The following is a 22,778-nucleotide window of genomic DNA, read 5'->3' as shown; positions in this document are numbered from 1 at the left end:
CGGTTAACGCACTTTTAGTGATTTTAAACATAACCTTTGTATGGGAGGTTGGCGTGGTTATTATCCGCTTTCTTCCATTTTTTAACTGTATATGGAAATGCCTGAAGGAAACGACACTACAGAGTTTGGTTGACATAGCTATAGTAGTTTCCGAGATATGTACATAAAACTTAGTAGGGGGCAGGGCCACGCCCACTTTTCGAAACAAATTACGTCCAAATATGCCCCTCCCTAATGCGATCCTTTTTTGCCAAATTTCACTTTAATATCTTTATTTGTGTCTTAGTTATGACACTTTATAGGTTTTCGGTTTCCGCCATTTTGTGGGCGTGGCAGTGGGCCGATTTTGCCCATCTTCGAACTTAACCTTCTTATGGAGCCAAGTTTCATCATGATATCTCAATTTTTACTCAAGTTACAGCTTGCACGGACGGACGGACGGACGGACAGACAGACATCCGGATTTCAACTCTACTCGTCACCCTGATCACTTTAGTATATACATGTATAACCCTATATCTGACTCTTTTAGTTTTAGGACTTACAAACAACCGTTATGTGAACAAAACTATAATACTCTCCTTAGCAACTTTGTTGCGAGAGTATAAAAACTAAATCATTAGACATACTTATCTAGTATATGAGAGTTGGGGGTAGTATTGATCAGATTTGATGTATGCGGTATAAAGTCACCCGAAAGAAGTATTGACCTGATTCAACACATTTTTAACACATACTATTATCAGAATGGTTCTTATTTCGAGCGAATTTGGTTATTTTGACTTGAACAGTTTGAGAGATATGTACATTAAACCTACTAGACCGCGGAGCCACGCTTTCCTTTTCAAAATTTGTAGTTTGCGGTCCCCTGTATCAAATTACAGTTCCATAGCTTCCTTTAGTGGTTTGTGGGCGTGCCAATGGTCCGATGACGCTTTTATAGAATTTTACACAATATAAATTTAATTATTTTTGTTATATAACATAATCAAGGGTGTTGTGGAATCTGATAGTTGTCGGAATCAGAATTGAAACCGATCAAAAAAAGTAGTAGCGGTCATGAATTCATTGAATTCATTATTGGTTTGATATTCGAAACATAATTTGTATCGGTTTCGGGTGTCACGGACACCCATTTTATCGGTTTTGCTATCAGAAACAAAGCAAGAAAATAGTCGCTCACAGATTTGAAATGTAAGTTAAGAAATCAAGTTATTTTATTACGAATTATTTTATATATATATAGGAGAAAACATACATAAGTATAAAACACGAAATGTCTTAATTATTGAGTTTTTGAAAAACAAATACGGATATTTAATGATATTAGATTTACAAAACGTAATTTAACACCCCAACGCGTCTTTATTCATTCGATAAATGTTATCTCTTAAAATCTTTCTTTAATTCGGAACTCACTAAAAACTTTAATAGGATTGCTTCCAAATCTATTCATTTGAAAGTACTGTCACATTAGTAAACAGCTGATTCGATTCTTGGTTTTGCGTTTTTGTTCGAAAAGGTGAAAATCCGAACAGATTCTATGACACCATTGAAAATCGGAATTGGTTTGCATTTCTGTTTTGGATTCCACAAAACCCCTGAATAAATTAGTAATTAAATAAATTCTTAAAAATATCAGAATTATTGATATTCAGAAAATAATGTAATACAAGAAAATATTGAAATGACAAAATATGCATAAATTATAAAAAAATAATTAAATTGATGAACAGTTAAATTAGAATTTATTAAAAGGCAAATTTATCTAAATGTTACCCGGTTGGAAAAGTTACATTAAAGTTATTTTAAAAAATAAATTAAAAATATTAATGAAATATTTTAAAACTCAGTTAAATCCGTGTTAATTAAATCATATCAGAACTTATGAAAAAATTTACATTTTGAACAAAATACAGATATATGTATAAAAATAAAATATATTTTATAAAAAAATTGTTGAAAACACGAGCAAAAAAATATAAAAATAAATAAAAAATAATAATTAAGGAAAAGAAGGATGTATATCGAAAACATACCAGATCATAAATTTTATTTTCATTAAAAATATTAATTAAAAATTAACAAATAATAAAATAAATTTTTAAAATTCTTCTTTCAAATTAATTGCTTTTATTCGTTTGTAAACTAAGTAAATATGTCAACAATTATTATTTGTTTGCAGCAACCAGTTGGTTATTGTGCAAATAAATCGAATTTGAGAAAAACTTTAATAATGATTAAATACATTTGCGCACTCTTTAATATGAAAGAAAGTGTAGAAACAATTTAGTGAAGTGTTATTAGTAATAAACAACAATAATAAGTCGAATTCGCTATAAATTGAAAAATGCCATAATTTAAATTGGAGAATTTTTGGACTTCAAACACATATGTATATCGCACTCGTATTCATTTTAACCCGATTTGCGATTCTAAAAGTTTCCCTATCTTTTTCTAAAATCTATCATTTTTATCAATTCACAAATATTAAGTATGAACACAGGACAAACACACAAAAACTCACCTCACTTAGTTTCAAAATCTTTAATAAACTGGCAACCACGCACACGACAACACGATTCTTCAAAACACAAACGCAAAGAAAAACAAAAATTTGAAATAAAAAAACTTCTTTTTATTAAATTTTTGAAAACAACAACTTCTACTCGAAAATTTTTAACAAACTAATGTTAGATATGGTTTTTTTACACTCTCAGCTCTACTTCTAAAAATCTTTTGATATATTAATTGACATTTAAATTACAGTAAAGTGCAAAAATATACATAATTTATTCTAAAAAAAAACAAAAAATTAAGCAACGCAAAAAATACAAAGAAAAAAGTGAACACACAACAACAAAATAAAGTTTTGGAACAACAAGAGCAACAGCACCATTTTAACAACAAAATTTACGCAAAAAATCGAAAGTGAAAAAACAAAAAAAAAACGTAAACAACAACAACGAAATAAACGCAGCGACGACCAGCCAGTCAATTAAGTGTCAGAAAATAACTACAACAAAAAAAACAAGAACGTTTTAACTGCAGTGCAACAAAAGTAACAACAATGCGTCCAACCGTATTGTCGACTGCGAATGCCAACGCGGCGGCGGGTGTTGGCGGTGGCGGCGGCGGTGTTGCCGGCAACACCAACAGCAACGGCGTCAACATACCCATACACCACGACTACGGCAACGTTGCCGGCAGCGGTGGCGCACACCCGCAAGCCGCCGGCTACTACGCGGACGCCAACGCCGGTGCATACGGTTCACCGCGCCAGCAGCAACAACAATCGCCACAACAGCAGTCATACCATCATCAGCCACAAGCGGCGCAACAACAACAGCATCCACACCAGCAAATGCCGCAACACTTTCAGGTTGGTACACGAGTGTATAACGCAAACAATTACCACAACAACAATTATAAACCCAAATGTATCATATGTTCATATGTGTGTGCATACCTGGAAGTGGCCCAAAATTCCATTGCGTTTTTGTTGTTCTCTTTTGATTTTTTCTTGTTTTCGGTGGAGCATTTATTCACATGTATTGGTGTGTGCACCGTTGCCATTGCGTGTTCCGTGTGCGCCCAAGGTCACGCATATAATTGCTGTCACTCTCTCGTTACGTCTCGTTGGTTTTTGTGCCGCTGCCGCCTTTCGGTAAGCGACAAGCTTCAAAAATTGGGCGTCAGTGCGGCAAGGTCATCTCGGTACTTTTTTATGGCTGCTTCCCTTTTTCATTTCACTTTTGTATATTTATTTTTTCACATTTTTTGTTGTAGTTGAAATTGTTGTTGCCGCACATAATCGATGGGCTCGTTATATTCATGGTTAATGTGAGAGAATTGTGCAATCGCACGCAGTTGGAGGTGAAACATGGAAATATGGGGTATATAGTTTATGTAGTATGAATGTGTCTATGTATGTGTGCACTTTTATTTATGTAATCCCAATATACATATAAATTATTTTATGACTTCTCTCGCCAAATGCAATCGAACAACAATTTAGTTCTGATGTTTATAGAATACTGTAATACATTTAGGAAGTCCATATAGAAAATTTATTGTAAATAAGTATTTCAACAGGTTCAATGCAAGAATGTACATACATACATATGTATATAAATACTAGGTTTGTTCAACAAATATTTTTCCAGGATAAGATGTCCAAAGACAGGAGAACTTTTCACCCTTCTCTTTGCTGCTTTTCTATTTTGTTAGGTCTCTGCAGTGGCTACCCTTTTGGTGTCGTCTTCATAAGTTTTGTTCGCTTCCTTTTTCCAAATATTAGTTCATCAATATTATCCTTGGGGATGAAAGATTAAAGATAATGCACTGCTTATGCCAAACATTTTTTTTCAGTTCTCTCACCCTTTTGGTATGGCCTTGTGTGAAGCCCTCAACACAAATTTGTATGCCTTCAACAGTGTATTAAAATTTTTGGAGACCCTATATACAATATATATAAATGTATCTTCCGTTTTCTTTTTTGGCGTAGACACCGTAGATGCGTTATAACCGAGTTTACAACAACGTGCCAGTCGTTTCTTCTTTTCGCTACGTGGCGCCAATTGGATACTCCAAGCGAAGCCAGGTCCTTTTCCACCTGGTCCTTCCAACGGAGTGCATGTCTTCCTCTTCCTCTGCTTCCCCCGGCGAGTACTGCGTCGAATACTTTTAACTGCCTAAGTTGCCAATGCGCAAAGGACCATAAATCTTTCGCAGAACTTTTCTCTCGAAAACTCGCAACGTCGACTCATCAGTTGTTGTCATCGTCCAAGCCTCTGCACCATATAGCAGGACGGGAATAATGAGTGACTTATAGAGTTTGATCTTTGTACGTCGAGAGAGGGCTTTATTTCTCAATTTCCTACACTGTCTGAAGTAGCACCTGTTGACAAGAGTTTTTATTCCCTAAATATTGTTAGCTCAAAATTATTATACAATATTAAACTCAGTTACTTCCATCTAGTATTGTACCGTCAAACCTTTAAATACGAAAATGTAGGAGTATTATTTTCACTTGTCAATCATAAAGAAAGTGAGTTATGCCAGTCATCAAAGCAATTTGATAAACTATCTATTTAAAGAGATAAAGAGAAAGAAAGAAGTACACTATAAGGATTATTTCTATTTCTTCGAAAACCATAACTTAGTCTAAAGTAATCTTTGATGCACATCTCAACTTCTTATAGTGTTGATAAAGTACCTCTTAGTTGTCTTCTTTATTGACTTTATATTGTGATCACCAGATAACACAATCTAAATACACATACGAGAAGATTCTACAAATATTTAATTGTTAATAAAACAATAACATTAAAAGTGAAATATTCCAACCCGTTTACTCGGGTTTTGATATCAACCAGCTAAGATAAGATAAGTTGGTATGACTTGAATGTTAGTTTAAGATATTAACTTTATTGTTGACAATGAAGTTCAGACACTTACATATGTATAGTATGTGGTTATTTACCTTATATGAAACATACTATATAAGTATAAGTTCTTGTCAATCTTTTTTTATTTACGTACGAGAAAGAATTGAAAAGTCGGCGTATTCATGCAGATTTATTGCAAGTTTTGCTGAAAATCAGTTTAACTCAAACGTTTAACTAAAAGTTCACAGAATGGGTACAATGCCAGACAAGAAGCCTTTAGTATAAAGGTGTTTACCCCTACCAATTTCATAACCGTTGCAAAATAGATTTCTCCAATAGGTCATAATAATATTTATTAGTGACCTTATTACTGGAGTAATAAGAGAAAACAAGAGAAATTCGATGATTTTATTGGCTGGCAAACTATTGTCCCCTTCATCTTAAACTCAACAAGATGTCTCCGCGTTTCATGCCCAAATGCGAGAGTCTCTGTCTTCTGTATTACAGAAATCTTTGATCGTGATTGTGATCTGAGAGGCGCTATACCCTTTTGCATAAGTTTAGATCGTATCGGACTTGAGACACTACACACCCAATATCTCTTGATTTTCGGGTCGTGCTGGATACCCCCAAATATGCAGATCAATATTAATGCTTAGAGAACAATGATAATTCCAGGGAGATACATATATTATTGTTATCCACCGCACTCACATGCTCTTTGTGTTGAGCTACCTATTTGATCGATACGGAATTCTTCTTTCTTGACAAGTTGTTAGCTGACCTTCGTTACCCCGATTCACGGTTAATGAAAACTAACCTAATTAACCGTTAGTCGATTACCTTGCAAGGTAATTGCGAAAACTTTAGCGAACTGAACTCAGCTCAAGCCAATTTAGTTAATTGCTGTTTAGGTGAAATTAACCGAGTTTGCAGTCGAACCGAACCGACAAAGCGAATGCGATAAATGCGCCACTTACTCAATAGAATCAATAAATTAGCTGGAGAAATAGTGCAAAACGTAAACACGCACACATATGAACGTATACTATAAAGGTCTTTGTGCATGTACAACAGAAGTGAGTCCAAAGTCTAACGGCAGCCGAAGGTGGAAAGAATTGCGGTGGGGCGAGCGTGGGGGTGGCAGTGCGGCGTTCGCACAAAGCACAACTTTGTCGAGTGGAATGCATAGAAAATGGGTGAATGGATAAATGGGAGTGCCGTTAATTTGTTTGATGTGTGTGTGTGTGTGTGTGTGAGGTGCTCGTATTGCATAACGTTAATTGCATTTGCAACAGATATAACACTGAAGTTGCTTAACTATGGGCAACAGCAACTACACAAACAACAACACTTACAAAAACAACAGTAACAACAACAACGATGGCGTAGTGAACTCAAGTGCGCCATTAAATCCAAATAAGAACAATATATTGACGATTTAGCGCATTGAGCTACCGAAGCGTGCGAATACGGTAGAGAACTGCTAATAAATATATGAAAGTATGTGTGTTGGAGGGTGTGTGAGTGCACATTAGAATGGGGCCGGCGGATGAAAAAACGCCTTCATTCAATTGTATCCGCTCCGGTTCGCTTCGGTACTCTCTCCAACATGATCTGCACCGGTTAAATTGGTTGGATCGTTTTTGGCTACACTTCGATCAGTGGGATCTTAGATATTAACGAAACGCACATGATATTTTCTTTGGAAACGAAAATGTGCAATGCAATAACTTAGTTACTTATTTTCATCTCTTATGGCATGTTTTCGAAATTAACCCTTTACAAACTTCTTTAAAACATTATTCACATCATCCATTAGAAATATTCGTGTTATTAGTTTCCCTATACCGAAGCCTGGTATTGGTACCGTCTCTAATTGTACGAAAATGGAGGATGGTACACTGCAATTTGGAACATTCGTCTACTTCAAAGTAATCGGGATAGTCTCTATTCATCTTAAGATCTGTGAGATCAAAAAAAAAAAATCTAACAAGTTCAGTAACTAAATATAGTTCGGTATTTTTGTCCTTAAATTACTCAATCACTCGACGGTACCGCTTATATACAGCTAGTTTTAAGCCTCTGGATTAGACTATTAGATCTGCTTTGAGAAGGCCTCAGCATCTACTCACAATGGGTTGAAGTCGTAAAAGAGTCGAAATAGTCAAATTTGCTAAAAAAAAATACTAACAGAGTCCTGTTTGAGTTGAAAGTTAGTTTATGTTAATCTTTCTGACAACAATATCACTCAAAGTAAGCTGCTGATTCAAAAAATAAACATATTTCTTTGTAGATGAAGTCAGACTACTTTAGTTTGGTTGGCTTGGTTTTAATTATATCCTGTTAAGTTGGGATAGATAAGCCAGTTTCGTATGGGTTATCTCGAATTAAATTGATCTTTGTCACTAGGTAGACCACATGCAGACCTCTCGGTTCTTAGTGGTTCCGATTGTATTTGTATCTTCGAGTCATATACACATATGAGATTCAAATGTATTTCTTGACAATTGTCAGTTCAGGTTTTACACGCTACATATAATCATTTGGTAAGACCTTAATCAACAGATTTACAAATTCTTCAAACATCCCTGCCAAAGTTCAGTCCACCCTAGTATTTGTACATAATATCCACACATCTTCATAGCGCTGCTGTAAGTTATGGGTGTCTATTAAAAATCGTCAAATAGATTATCTAGCGGCGACGGAAGTACTCAAAACGGGCACAAGCAAAACATTTCTAGCCACTTACTTTGAAGTAATTTAATTCGCCACGATTTTATGGGATTCTCAATTAAGATATCGGTGCATGTGGATGCCACCACACAAATGCTGCGAACCAGTATTTCTATTATACTAGATTCTAGATTCTAGATGCTAGCGATAATGCAGAAGCGGCATTTACTATTGGACAAGTTTTTGTTGCCTCCACACACGCTCGCTCGGATGAATTAGTGAGTACTAGTATGAGAGCGAGTGTGAGTATCCATGTGTGTGTTGACTAATTGACACAGTGGCATTTCGCAGCTCTAAGGCTGTGAGTCATCTACACTATTTTTGCAATGCTTGCGAAACCCACAGCGCCAGCAAAGAGCGCTTTTCATCTTAAGCTGTTTTCATTGTTTGAAAAGTTGTTTTTGTTAGTTTTATTTTTATGCCAAACGCTCATTTCTATGATTTATGCAACGTCAAGTGTCTGATACGTGTGGCGTTCTAACAAGTATGAAGAAGAGAAGTATATTCTATTTTTCTTGGAAGTAATGACAGCTTGTAGTTTGTTGCATAAATAAAGAGAGCAAAAAAATTTAATTTTGATTTGTTATGTGTTACATACATACATATATGAGAAATCAATTCTATGCATAACTCAATCAACTTCATAATTTTACAGCAAGTGCTGCCTTCTACTGCTCACACACATTCGCGTGCAAATAAATTGTAGTTTTGTGGTGCGCCATGATAACTTGTCGATCGCTAAAGAATTATGCGCTCATATTAAAAATCTATTGTGCTCTCTCTCTCTCTCTCTCTCTCTCTCTCATCCCACTCATTTCGGCAAACTCTCGCACTTCCGTTCTCATTGGAGACGTCAGCGGTCCACAAACGTTAAACGTCAGCGCATGTGTCAGCTCAGCTCCTAACCCGCTCCCACTGCGCTGCTCGCTTCTAACAATTAATGACGTTGCTACGAGTATAAATAATATATATTTTTCCATTTCTTAACTGTTTTCGTGTGGGAGTTTACGTCTGACTATGTCGCTATGATCTTGCTGATTTTGGTTGTGGGCTGGTCGAACGAAGGCATAACACTTGTGTGGGCATAGATTGTGTATTTATAATTTATAGAGATATACATATTTACATATTTAGTTCTTTGTTTTTCTGTGGTATACATATGTACATCAGTATATTTCCTGGCCTCGTTTTGATTTTATCTAACAATTTTCATGGTATCTGGTTGTTCGCAATTTTTATTGTCTATTTAGTTTTCTAAGTTCTCTCACTACCCACATATTTATTTATTTTTTTTTTAATTATCTATTAATTGTCCAAATTTTACCAATTCCACAAAATACTTACGCTGTCTTCTGATATTTATTTTTCCAAATTTTTTTTTTCCCCCAAATTTTATCTTAACCTAAGATTCTACCTTCCAGAATACTCAGGTACTGGAGAACTTTAAAAAATTAGTGATTCCTTTGTAAAAATGGAAATACAAAAATAATCTATTCTAGTCATTTTTTTATCTTAAAACAGAAAAGTATATTTTTTCGAAAACCCAAAATATAATTTGCTGTAGTGATTCCACTTAAATTCGAATCAAATCTCCTTCTCAGTCCTCGATTCTTATATTCTCTCAGCAATTATGGGTTTTGAAGGTAATCCCATTTCCTCTTCATTAAGATTTTAAGTAACATATTATTGAGGAGTCGGTATCATCATACTTGATACTTCACTACTTTTTGATCTGAAATATTTGGCGTAACTTCTATTACTATAACTCCAAGAAAGTTTGTAATACAATGCTTAGCAGTATATGTATAGAAAGCCTTGGGAGAACTAACAATATTTGTTGAGTTGAGAATTGAATAGTATATTAAGAAGCAATCAATGTCAATTTGAAGGATTAAAGTTTTTAGCTGTACATTTTTCATTAAATTTATAGAAATTTTTTCTTATTTGGACTTAACAGAACTTTCCTATAAGCTTAGTTATTTAATCTACTTCGTGAATGCTAGAAAGCACTAAAAATAAGTCCACAGCTGAAGGTGCAAAATGACAGAGGTTCGGAGGTTGACATTTTGCACTTTATGGTATATACATAGCTCATACTCATACACTGACCGACATATTAGACAAAAGGTTTGTTAAAGAACGAAAATCTTTATACATATGTAGAATATGGGATATGGGGGTAGTATTAACCCGGTTTTATCTATTTTTGCCAATACTATATACTATTAACATGCCACATACTAAAACATGTTCCCGCAGTTTCATAAGCTACCTCACATACAATTACCAATCATATGGAGTAACATCAGGGGGATGTTCAAAATTCGTGATATTAGTTATATGGGGGCTAGGTCAGGTTTTCACCCGATTTTACCTCTTTTAGGCAGAAAGATACACTGCTACGACTGCCGGAAGTTCGAAAATCTTTATAATAGGTAATGGGGGCTCAGAGAAGTATAGACCTGATTCAACCTAGTTTTATATACAAAGATACTGTTATTAGAAAACGATGCTCCTTGAATTTCAATTGAATTCTCCTTATTTTGATATTTTCGATCAAAAGTCAACTATACATACTGGAATTCACATATTCGGTATCTAGGGGCTTCAACACTTTTTGTTGAATTTGGACAATTTTTAGTCATAAGTTGGTATACTTTAAAGGCATTATTATGCCAAAGTTTTATACCGTTATATTAATTTGATTGTTTGTTGGAAGTAGGTGTGGTTGCCGACCGATTTCGCACTGTAACATAGGAATGTGAGAAGAATGCCATGAACTAAATTTAGTCGAAATTGGTCGGGCGGGGTTACCTTCCGATTTCATCCATTTTTACAACGTCGACAGGGGTGCTAAAGAGATTTATTGCGAATTTGGTTATTGTAGCTTAAGTGATTTATAAGATATTAACATTAATCCAAATAGAGGGCAGGACCATGCCCACTTTTTCAAAATTTTTAGCCCACAGTTGCCCCTTGATACCCCAGTCACCCGGATTTCAACTTTTCTCGTCATCCTGATCATATGTATATAATCTACATATGTATATCTATGTCGATTAGGTTAAGGTGGCATATATAACCGTTAGGTGAAAAAAAAACTGTTATAATATGTATGCCATCTAACATATTATATGGTATATAAAATTTAAAGCAACTGTTTATTAATTTCTGGCGCAATAGATATGCAGTTAGTTAGTCAAATTGCACGCTATAAACTTTAGCTTATAAAATGATTTTAAATTAAGTTGATTTCTTTATAACTTTCGTGAAATTTATTCATTGGTCTTATTTAATTGGTTTGTCGTTTGTATTTTAACGTCTCAACTGTCACGAAAAGTGCTAAGTATCACGAATAATTTTAATAGAAATTTAATTTGGTTTTTTTTTAAATAAAAATAATAAATAATTACGCAAAAAAGGCATATAATGACGCCATTTTGATTATACAGGGTGGTTTATATGTATACAAGTATTTTAATTTTTTTCAAAAGCAAGTATGTATCTTAAAATTTGCAATTGATTTGAATATGTAATAAAGTATATATTGCATATTTACATATAGCTTTACACATATACATATATACATACATATGTTTACCTATAAATACAGAAAATTAATCATTATTGGCAATAATTATTTTGCAAAATGCTAAAAATGACTTTAATTTTGTTTATTCGCATTTCCCACTGTTTACATTCTTTCTTTATTTGCATGTCATTCATTTCCTCTCGTTTCGCACATTTCATGCGTGAATTTGAAATGTAAACAAAAGTTCAAACAACGCGTTCAAGCCGCAAAAAAGCTATGAATTCGCAATGGGCTATTTTGAATATGGAACACACATCTCTACATACACACACCCACACAGATGTATTGCAAATGAATGCACACAAATATCGGTAGATATGTTTACGAAGCTACGTGATCCGTTCGCCTCTTGTTTGCTGTCGGCAACTGGGCAACTGGTCAACCGGTAATAGCTTAAAAATAGCATCGAGTGTAAGCGCGAATTTCACTAGTTTACTTTGTTCGACCCGACGATCTCATGCATACCTCGACAGTATGTGCATATGTACATAGGTGCGTGTGTGTGCATAATTTATAGGCAGCGCAAATTATTTACTCTTATTTTATTTTGTTAATTTTCCTTGCTGTTGTCATTATTTGAATCAACGAGACAGACATAAATCATGTAAATTTGTGAGGTATAATTAAAATAAAATATAAAGCTTTGAAATGCTGCTCACAATGTAAATATTTTAAAAGTAAATATAAAAAATATTAAATGTGATAAAGCAAATAAAAAAAGCAAAATAAATTTAATTAAACAAATTAATTGACTTAAATTATTATAAATTATAATTAAATGAAATTAAATTAAAGCAAAAACAAATATAATAAATTAAAACAAAATTACAAAATATTATATTAAAAAAAATAACGTCATATGTAATGAAAGATATAAAGTAAAATAAAATTGAATTAAATAAACAATAACAAACGTTAAATTCGAATATGCTGCAAAAATAAAAAAAAACTTCTCATTTAAGAACTTGATTTTGATCAGTTGGCAGCTACATTCATTCATATGTATGTATACATTGGGACAAAAATCCCGGAAATTGTAAATAAATATCTAATTATTTATCAATATTTTTTTTCGACTTCAAAGTAATCCCCACCAATCTTTCAGTCTTCCAAACACTTTTCATAAGCACTTTATGGGATGGCCTTCAGCTCTTTTTTCTCTTTTTGTATGTCTTCGATCGACTGAAACCTATGATTTTTGACTTTCTTGCATGTCAAACTCATAAACCCATGTCTCATCGGCAATTATAATGCTCTCAATGAATGTGGTATCGGAATTCGCACTATCAAGCTTGTCCAAAATACCTGTTTACGGTACTATTTTTGAAAAAAATTTAGCTTTATCGGGACGAATCGAAGAAGAATTCGTTTCATAACCAAAATATCAACCAAAATCATTCGAACGACTCGCGAGACATGCCGAACTCTCCTGCCATCTCTCTAACACTTGCCCGACGATTTTCAAGCACCATATCTCTCTCTTTTTTAATATTCATAACAGCAAAATACATTTTTTTTAAATATCATTTACCCAGGGAATTTAAGTACATAACTATTTTGAACTGAACAATTCGTATCGGTGTCTTGAGCAATATTTCTTGACCGAAAATGTGTATGTGGTATCTAAAAAACAGAGATTAGTGCGCATATAAACAAACATGTCTAAATTAACCCAGCTCATTTATATACTCGTACAAGTACATTCTCTCTGAGCATCACAAACTTCGTGGCAATTTTGACCCTGTTCAGGAAATAAAAATATCTGAAGGCAAATTGAAAAAATGTTGAACCTTTGAAATTGTTTTAATATGTTAGAAAACGTTAAATATGTAATAAAACAGAAAATTGTAATTAATCTAAAGAGATAATGCTTTAATAATTTGTTCGACCTATGCTCCAGAACAAGTTTGGAACTGAAAGCGAACAAATATTTAAGAGAAGTTAAATGAAAAAAAATAAATAAATTATGAAAGTATTATTTACCCGATGTTATTTCTCGATTGTCTTTTTTATTCCTTTTTTAAATTTAACTTAGTACATTACATAGGCTGCTATATATATTTCTGGACTATGGATAAATATGCCTATTTTCATTATTAGGCCAGAAATATATATAGCAGCCCTCGTACATTACAAAAGGAATCTAAAACTATCATCTGTTAATTCTTAAATTTGGCAAAATATGCCAAAAACATCCTTTTATATTCTCAAACATTTTTAGCCACAATTATAAAAAAAAAAAATTATAATTTTTCCAGACTTTCTTTACGTAACCGTCTCCAGCTGTCCCTTTGTCCAGAGCGTCCTGTTCTCTCACCTTCCTCTGAAGGTTATATTCTGGATTTTAGTTTACATTTTGGGGTTTTTATGTGAAAAGTGCCCATAACTGATCATATCTGTTGCTGAATAACCACTAATCGCTGCAGTTCCGATTTTATTAAGTGATGAGTGCATGATTAAGTGATGAGTGATGGAGTAATATGCTACTCAAAATCTAAATGTTAATAACAAAGAAAATTACAAAAAAGTGCTCACATATGGCAACTAGTTTACTTTTTTAAGTTACTCGTTGTCAAAGCACCCTTACTATTGTCAAAATACAAAAAATAAAAAACACTTTTTATAGTTATATTTCAAATTTTTATTAAGTAAATGACTATTTATTTATTGAAATAAAATTGATTATTTAAAAATGCTTTTTTAAAAAGTAACAACAAAATAAAATACTTGATAAAAAATTTGAAAGAATTAAAAAATAATTATTAAGACATAAATCGAACAAAAATTCACTCGAATAAAAAATCCGAAAATATTCTCACCTTCAAAAGCAAAAATTACGAAATTTTACGAATCAAGGAGAATTGTTGAAATTACACGAATGCACTTGCGTAAACGCTCACAACCAACCCAGCATCTCACATACACTCATCAGTGGGCTCTATGGAATTTTATGGTGGACGACACGAACAATTTTCGACTTACCTTGACCGTATAATAACAATTTGGCAGCTGCAACTGTCACCAAGCCAAGGAAATGAAAACAAAAAGCATTGGGCCAGCGATGCGAGCAATAAAAGTGACAAAAAATGGACAGACAGACGGATAGAAAGGCAAACATGTCGGAATAAAATAAGAAAATGCTATTTAATAACTGTAAAGAAATTGAAATCGTCAACAAGTCGTATGCCAAGAGAAAAGTAAATATATAAATATATCTATATATGCGTGTATGTCAGTATGGAGCTGCTCATTGGGCGGAAAGCGAGCAGGAGATCACTTAAAAATAAAAGTGATTCCAAGGCGTCTCTTCATAAAAAATAAAATATTAAATTGAAGCAAACGCACAAACAATTAGTGTATCTGACAACATTATGAAATTTGAGGTTAGAAAATAAGTGAAATGCTTAAGTGAAATATTTATGCACACACCAAATACAACACTGGGAAGCTTTCCAAGTATTTAAGATTGTTGCGGAGTGATTGCCGCGAGAGAAATTGCACAATTGCAAGTGTGAAGCGTTCGTGGAAAAAGCGAAATTAATTTTCTTTATACCCCACACTTCTTAGCAAAAATTTTTCAATACAAAAAATGCTTGTGTATGAGTGCATTTTGTATGTGTAAAATTGGCCAGAGCTACATAGACGACTTTTGCTTTTCAAATCATGTCAAAATTAATGAGACCGCGAGCAACGCGTTGACCACTTGAAGATCGCAAAATATTGAAATGAATGTTGAAAATAAACAAAAAAATTTCGAGAAATGGAGAAAAAAATACCGAAATTTATGCGAGGAGAGTGAATAAAATGGAAAGCAGCTGCCCTCAGGCACTAATGGGTTGAATAGACTTTGAATGGTGATAGCAATTCGCTGTCTGGGGGGAGCGCACTTATAGCACTTGAATAGATATGTGCTATAGTAAACATTAGGGTGGGGCTTATACGTCAGAAGAAAATTTTCGAATAAAAAATTTTCAGTATATGATGATGCTTTTATAGAGAATACTTACATTATTTTTATATGACACGCATGTACATATGAGTATTAGGGTGGTATTTAAATTCCGATATCAAATTTTTTTATCTCATTTCCATACAATGAAACGCACTTATGGCACTTGAACACTATAGCATATACATAGATGTATTAGGGGTGTGCTTAAATACCAGAAAAAATTTTCCGAAAAGAAAAAAGCTTAGATCGACGCAATTATTGGCAAATACGTCCGTATGCGCCATATACATACATACATACATATGTACATGTGTGTATTAGTGAATTTCTGACGCGATTTATGATAGTTAGGGCATAGTTCATAGTGTTTAAACTTAGAGCAGTCCCAAAAATAGAATTGTAGATTTTCTTTATCCAATTTAAATTTTGTCGAATTTATCATATACAAAGTTTCTTAGCGAATGAAATTAAGTGAACTTCGACTCTAAGTGATACGCCCTAACTATCCCATTCCGGAACTGAAATAAATCTAATATATCTAAAATACATATATAGGGTGATTTTTTAAGAGCTTGATAACTTTTTAAAAAAAAAAAACGCATAAAATTTGCAAAATCTCATCGGTTCTTTATTTGAAACGTTAGATTGGTTCATGACATTTACTTTTTGAAGATAATTTCATTTAAATGTTGACCGCGGCTGCGTCTTAGGTGGTCCATTCGGAAAGTCCAATTTTGGGCAACTTTTTCGAGCATTTCGGCCGGAATAGCCCGAATTTCTTCGGAAATGTTGTCTTCCAAAGCTGGAATAGTTGCTGGCTTATTTCTGTAGACGTTAGACTTGACGTAGCCCCACAAAAAATAGTCTAAAGGCGTTAAATCGCATGATCTTGGTGGCCAACTTACGGGTCCATTTCTTGAGATGAATTGTTGTCCGAAGTTTTCCCTCAAAATGGCCATAGAATCGCGAGCTGTGTGGCATGTAGCGCCATCTTGTTGAAACCACATGTCAACCAAGTTCAGTTCTTCCATTTTTGGCAACAAAAAGTTTGTTAGCATCGAACGATAGCGATCGCCATTCACCGTAACGTTGCGTCCAACAGCATCTTTGAAAAAATACGGTCCAATGATTCCACCAGCGTACAAACCACACCAAACAGTGCATTTTTCGGGATGCATGGGCAGTTCTTGAACGGCTTCTGGTTGCTCTTCACCCCAAATGCGGCAATTTTGCTTATTTACGTAGCCATTCAACCAGAAATGAGCCTCATCGCTGAACAAAATTTGTCGATAAAAAAGCGGATTTTCACATTTCGAACCGAACACTGATTTTGGTAATAAAATTCAATGATTTGCAAGCGTTGCTCGTTAGTAAGTCTATTCATGATGAAATGTCAAAGCATACTGAGCATCTTTCTCTTTGACACCATGTCTGAAATCCCACGTGATCTGTCAAATACTAATGCATGAAAATCCTAACCTCAAAAAAATCACCCGTTATTATCATAAAAGTTACACACCCCAATAGTAGTCCTGACCCAGTAATAAAATTTAAATAAGCGATGTTTGGCAGCTGTTACTATCAATAAAAGTGCGTATGCAGAAAAAATATTTTATTCGAATATTTAGGACCAAATGACACACCCTAATATAGTACCAGAAGAGAAATAAAATTTAAATAAATGCTTTTTGGCTACCGTTTATATCAAGTAAAGTGCATATGCAGAAAAGTGTTTTATTAAAATTTTATGACCAAGTGACACACCCTAATGATAGTCCTAAGACAGAAATAAACTTTTTGGCTGTTGTTACTATCAAGTAAAGTGTTTATGTAGAAACAAATATTTTATTCATATTTTTAAGTCCACACCCTAATAATAGTCCCAGAACAGAAATACAATTTAAATAAGTGATTATTTGCTGTCTGTTACTATCAATTAAAGTGTATATGTACATATGTTAAAAAAATTATTAAAATTTTTAAAGACCACCCTAATGATTGCGTACATTTTCATCAGTACGATAAAAATGTGAATGATTTACAATCCAACTGGGTATACTCACGATCTATATTAACGTCTAAGCATTGGAAAAATTAATATATTATCCAGTTACACAATTATCTGATTACAGTAGAACTCCAATTATCCGAATTAATGGGGACCGGGACCCATTCGGATAATCAAATATTCGGATAATCGGATTTTTTTTTTTTTAAATTGCCATTGGAGAGAATAAAAGCTACGTTTTGATATTGCACTATTTTTTTTTTGAATTAAATGAAAGAAACATGAAATTTTCACATGTTTTAAATATAAACAAAATGTACTTATGTACAAGTTTAGAAATAAAAATCATAGTTTTTTAAACATCTCCGTTAATGTAAGCTGTTTTGCGGTCTTCAACCGTTTTCGGGCAGCCAGGTCACGCATTCGCTTGACGGTGAGCAGTTGCAAGTGGTCACACTCGGGCTGACGCTCCATCCACTTCAAAGCAGTCTCGAGGCCGACAAATGCTTCACTAGCTGATGGTCCAGCGTCTACTTCAACATCAGCAGAAAGTTCTTCTTCCACTTCCACTTCAACATCTTCTCTCACACTTACAACAATTTCATCGTCATTGAGAATTTGAAAACCAGGGTCAGACGTGTCTCATGCCATCCACTCTCCTACATTGTGATTCGGATAGTCGGAGTTCGGATAATTGGAGTTCTACTGTACTTCGTGTTATTTCAATTACTTTCGTGTTCTGAGTAGCTCATTTGTTTGAAATTACGCTGCTTCCAGGAAAATTGTGCACTGCACTTTATTACTTATTATAGTATAAAGTCTATGCCATAAATATTTACATGCCTCAATAATTTGTATGTGTGTGTATGTACATACATATATGTAAGTATGTCGGATAACCGCATATTTCTATGGCGCGCTAGACGAAGGCGTCTGTCGGCTGTGGCCTACTATTTTCCAAAACATTTGCATTATTACTGCCAACTGCCGGAGAGTCAGTACAACTGTCCGCCTATAGTTTTTTGTATGTGTGTGTATCATTTGATATGGATATTACCATAAGTGCAACGAAATGTAGCAACGCGAATTTTTAGTGAGGCTTTACAGACACGCTTTGGAGTAAATCTATAGCTCTTTAGATATACGAGTATTTGTGCAAAATCAGGCACAAACAAACATGAATATGAAAGACTGGCACTTAAAGTTTTGAAAGAACGGTCTTTGTAAGTAGAACATTTTTTTTATTTAGGCATATTTTGCATTAGTCATAAAATGGCATAAATTGGAGCAAAAGTTTTGGAAAAAATAAACAGACAATTCCAGCAAAGTAGACGCACACATAATCTTTTATGATTTATGAATTATGAAAAGTCGATGCTACGCTACGATTTTGTAGATGAAAACTGAAAAGAAAAATTACTCTTTTAAGTGTTTGGAGGATTGAAAAAACGCTGACAGAAGTGCAATATATCTGGGAATTTCTTTGAAGGAGACAAAAAGATATTCATGAATACTTAAATAATCACTTTCTTAAGAAATACAGAATTCGCTTTACTTTTTGAACAAACCTCGTACAAAGATGCCGATATTTTCTATAATTCTTACTTAAGTATATGGAGGTATTATATTTGTTTTATTCCCCCCTTTTTAAGACTAAAACTACTGCCTTTGGCTTATAATACATATGACGCTCACAAATTAGAATCTTCGGTAATTAGCACTCCCAGAAATTTGATTCAAAGATTTCAGAACATTGAATGTTCTGGAATTAAAATCGAAAATACGAATAATCTAAGATCTCAATGCGTCTGTAGTTCGTCAAGCTGTAACCCTTGGTGGTGTAAGCTCAGCGAGGTGAAATTGGTGATTGAGCCGTCTAAATTACAATTAATAACTTAGCTTTGAGAATTGTCTCAATTGTCTTAGAAACACAGTGCTTTTAATTTGTGAGCGATGACTGTAACACAAAATCTACATGCCAGCTGGGAACTAGTAGAATACATTGTAAATATTTCTGATCGAAGTTTGACTATCATCATCTCATAAAATCGTATAAAATTTAATCTATGGAAAAAATATAAATAGTTGTTATTGCAATAGTGGTATGATACATACTCCAAATTTTGTTAGGAAACGCTGCGAATTAGAATCCTTTATCCTTTATGGGAATGGGAGAAATATAGTCAGTTGATTATTTTGGTTTGCAGTTCCTATTGGAACAAATAGACGGTTAATTTCACTGCGGGCTAGTTTCAATCTCCAGTTGATAGTGTATGGAGTTAGACCAACCTAGAGCACTAAAAACAGGTCTCACTTTGACAATTTATTCTGGGAGTTTTTTCATAAAAAGATTGCAATAATAACAAAAAGTCGCACGTAGTCATTCACTGATTATGAGGTTTTATATACATAGTTATATACACAAACACACATAATCTTGCTTTTCCCCTCCTCCCATTTTGGCAACATAATTTTATGTACATGCATACATACTTATATGTCATACATATGTATATATGTATAAGCGTGTAAGAAGTGCTTAGAATCTAGATTATTCCATTATAAACTGAAAATGTGAAGTTTGCGTAAGCAAGGACGAATGCAATAGAAAGATGTACAAAAAATTCATTGATAAGATTATTTTTATGAATGTGTGGGTGCGTAATCAATCTATGGCTACAATGTGAATGGCCATACATACATACATAAATACTATGTGAGAGAAAAGGTTTCAACAATTTAAAAGTATATTTATTCAAGAAAACATATTAAATGCTATTATAATCAATACATCAATAGAAAAAGAGAGCAAAAGGGAGAAGTAAAAAACAGCAAAAATATATTTTTTGCACTTATACAACAACAATTAGATACAATTATTACGTACTTACATACATAAATAAGTGTGTGCCAATCTTATTATTATAAAAAAAAGGGGTTTTTCACACTTCTCTCCTCCACTCATGCACAATTTTTGCGTAATTGTTATGGAAAACCGCTTTACTCACCAACAAAAAAGAAAAAAAAAGAAAATTGTTACAAGAAAAACAAAAGGCAAAAACAAACAACTCGAAAAAGTCATGTGCTAATGGATAAAGAAAATGCAAAAAATTCTTTTTTGCAAAAAAATTAAAATTCTTGCATAAAATATTATGCGAGTCTGTATGTGTGTATATATAAATGTGTAAGTGTTTGCTTGTGGAAAATCGTTGAGGAAAATCAGAAAATCAATAGCGCCCCCCAGCAATGAGTGAGTGCGCCAATTGTTGTCTGCGCCTTCGAGAAGAGCGTAGAAGCTACGCAGAACATCGGGAAAAGTCATGCGACACATATACACATGCATACATACAAACTTATATACGCCAACGCGCATAACCAATCAAACCAAATACGATTGAGAGTGTCCGCACTCAAAGCTACTACTCTAGTGATTGTATGTCAGTGGTCGGCATGAGAGGATTTGTCACTGTGTTGGTGAGCACGAAAATAAAGTAGCCCAGTAAGAAATTGGAATTAAAATTAAGCAATTTTTATTATTAATTAATAGTATAATGAAAATTAACTAATTGTCTGTTGAGGATATATTCCCTATTATCTTTAAAAGACTTGGAACATAAAAGGCGTTGCATGGCATCAAAGGCATTTAGAATCATAACATATTTCTCGCAGGGCATATTTGGTTTTGCGCTATAGTCTTGCGTGATGTTAATTCGTTGCTGGCTCAACAACGACTGAACGATAGAGCGTAAGCGTACGTGTGAAGTTAGTTTGCACAATTGTGCTAAGAAATGCCGACCACTGTTGTATGTACATATGTGTGAGTTTGTGTGCTTATGGGTATGTGGTACTTGCTAAGCAGTGCAAATAAGCGAGGGCGTCGCTATAAAAGCAATGCCAATTAGTGACAGCGCAAACAGTTGAAATTGAGACGCGAACGTGTGCGGAACACATCAATTTGCGAAAAGAAAAACGAGAGGAAAAAGAAATTATTTATTAAAAAGTGTAAAAAGCAAAGCAAAAATTTGTGAAGCGAACAGTATTATACTATAAATCTTATTTTAAGTGAATTCAATTGCAACAAAGTAAAGACTTTCGAAAAATATAAGGAAGCAACAACAAAGCAGTGCAGTAAAACAACAAGTGTGCAAGTAAATATATTTATATAAATTTTACACTAAACTAGCAAACATCGCAAAATAAATAGTGCAAATTTAGTGACTTTATTTGAGCATAAGAAAGAATTAACAACAACAACATAAATAAGTTAAGAGCTTCGCATTTTGTGGACTTTTTTTGGCATTAACTAAAATTGCTGAACAAAGCAAGCGGTGAAACGGCTAAAAAGGAAATCTTAAAACTGCCAAAATAAGCCAAGTTAAAACTGCTTTTTGTGCTAACCAAATTGGGTATACAGATACAAATGCATACATATGTACATACATATATAATTTCATACTTATATAGTATGATATTTTGGACGTAGCTGGAGCTTTCCAGAATTATTACATAATGAAAAACTATTTGAATTTAATTTTATAAAGTTGCTATCATTTTTAATAATAATACAAATGGTTTGAAATGTTAGTAAATTGCATAGTGTAAAGAAATTGTTCTGCTAATTAAAAGTGGCATGTATCAAGAATTGATTTGTTTTAAATTTTTTTTAATTTTTTTATTTTCAATTTTTTTGTTTTAATTTTTTTTTATTTATTCATTTTTAGTTCTGCTCATTTGGAAGAAAAATTAATTTTTTAATTATTCACTTTTAGTTCTGCTCATTTAGTAAGTTATAATCCTGTGCAATTTTATATTAATCTTTGTAATTTTTTTTATTTTCAACTCTTTTGTTTTGAAAATTTTTACTATCGATTTTTAATTTACTACGTTGTGCTCAAGGAAACAACCTCTGAAAATTTTCGTTACTTGATTTCGTCTACAATTTATGTTTCTTCAGCGTGGTTATAATTTTTTTGTCGTTCTGTTTTAATGTATTTTAATTGTATTTTATTCTTATTTAATTTAATTTTTTAATTAAAATTTAATTCAATTTTTTTTTATCATCGATTTTTAATTTATTAAATTGTGTTCCATGAATCATAT

At 33.4% G+C, this 22,778-nt stretch overlaps 2 protein-coding genes and 1 long non-coding RNA gene across 11 annotated transcripts in view; 2 read left to right on the top strand and 1 right to left on the bottom strand.

Annotated features, from left to right (window-relative positions):
• LOC105224278 (dual specificity protein phosphatase 15) overlaps positions 1–22,778 on the bottom strand; it is a 227,321-nt gene that overhangs the window by 135,178 nt on the left and 69,365 nt on the right. The window lies entirely within an intron of this gene.
• The window catches only part of LOC125778873 (uncharacterized), a 114,276-nt gene that overhangs the window by 84,535 nt on the left and 6,963 nt on the right, over positions 1–22,778 (top strand). The window lies entirely within an intron of this gene.
• Positions 1–22,778, top strand: part of LOC105224277 (BAG domain-containing protein Samui) — a 31,463-nt gene that overhangs the window by 2,767 nt on the left and 5,918 nt on the right. For 4 of the 8 annotated variants that reach the window (XM_011202315.4, XM_011202314.4, XM_029549418.2 and 1 more), the window contains exon 2: positions 2,721–3,382. In XM_011202315.4, coding sequence (XP_011200617.1) covers positions 3,071–3,382 — 312 coding nt within the window. In that variant the 5' untranslated portion in view covers positions 2,721–3,070. Of the gene's footprint in view, positions 1–2,506; positions 3,383–21,583; positions 21,827–22,778 lie in introns of those variants that run through there. The other 4 variants (XM_049458472.1, XM_049458471.1, XM_049458469.1 and 1 more) reach the window with 3 other exon arrangements.

Source organism: Bactrocera dorsalis, chromosome 5 (assembly GCF_023373825.1).
Source record: "Bactrocera dorsalis isolate Fly_Bdor chromosome 5, ASM2337382v1, whole genome shotgun sequence".
NCBI lineage: Eukaryota > Metazoa > Arthropoda > Insecta > Diptera > Tephritidae > Bactrocera > Bactrocera dorsalis.
The sequence above is the reverse complement of the archived record's forward strand: the minus strand, read 5'-3'. Positions and strand labels throughout refer to the sequence as shown.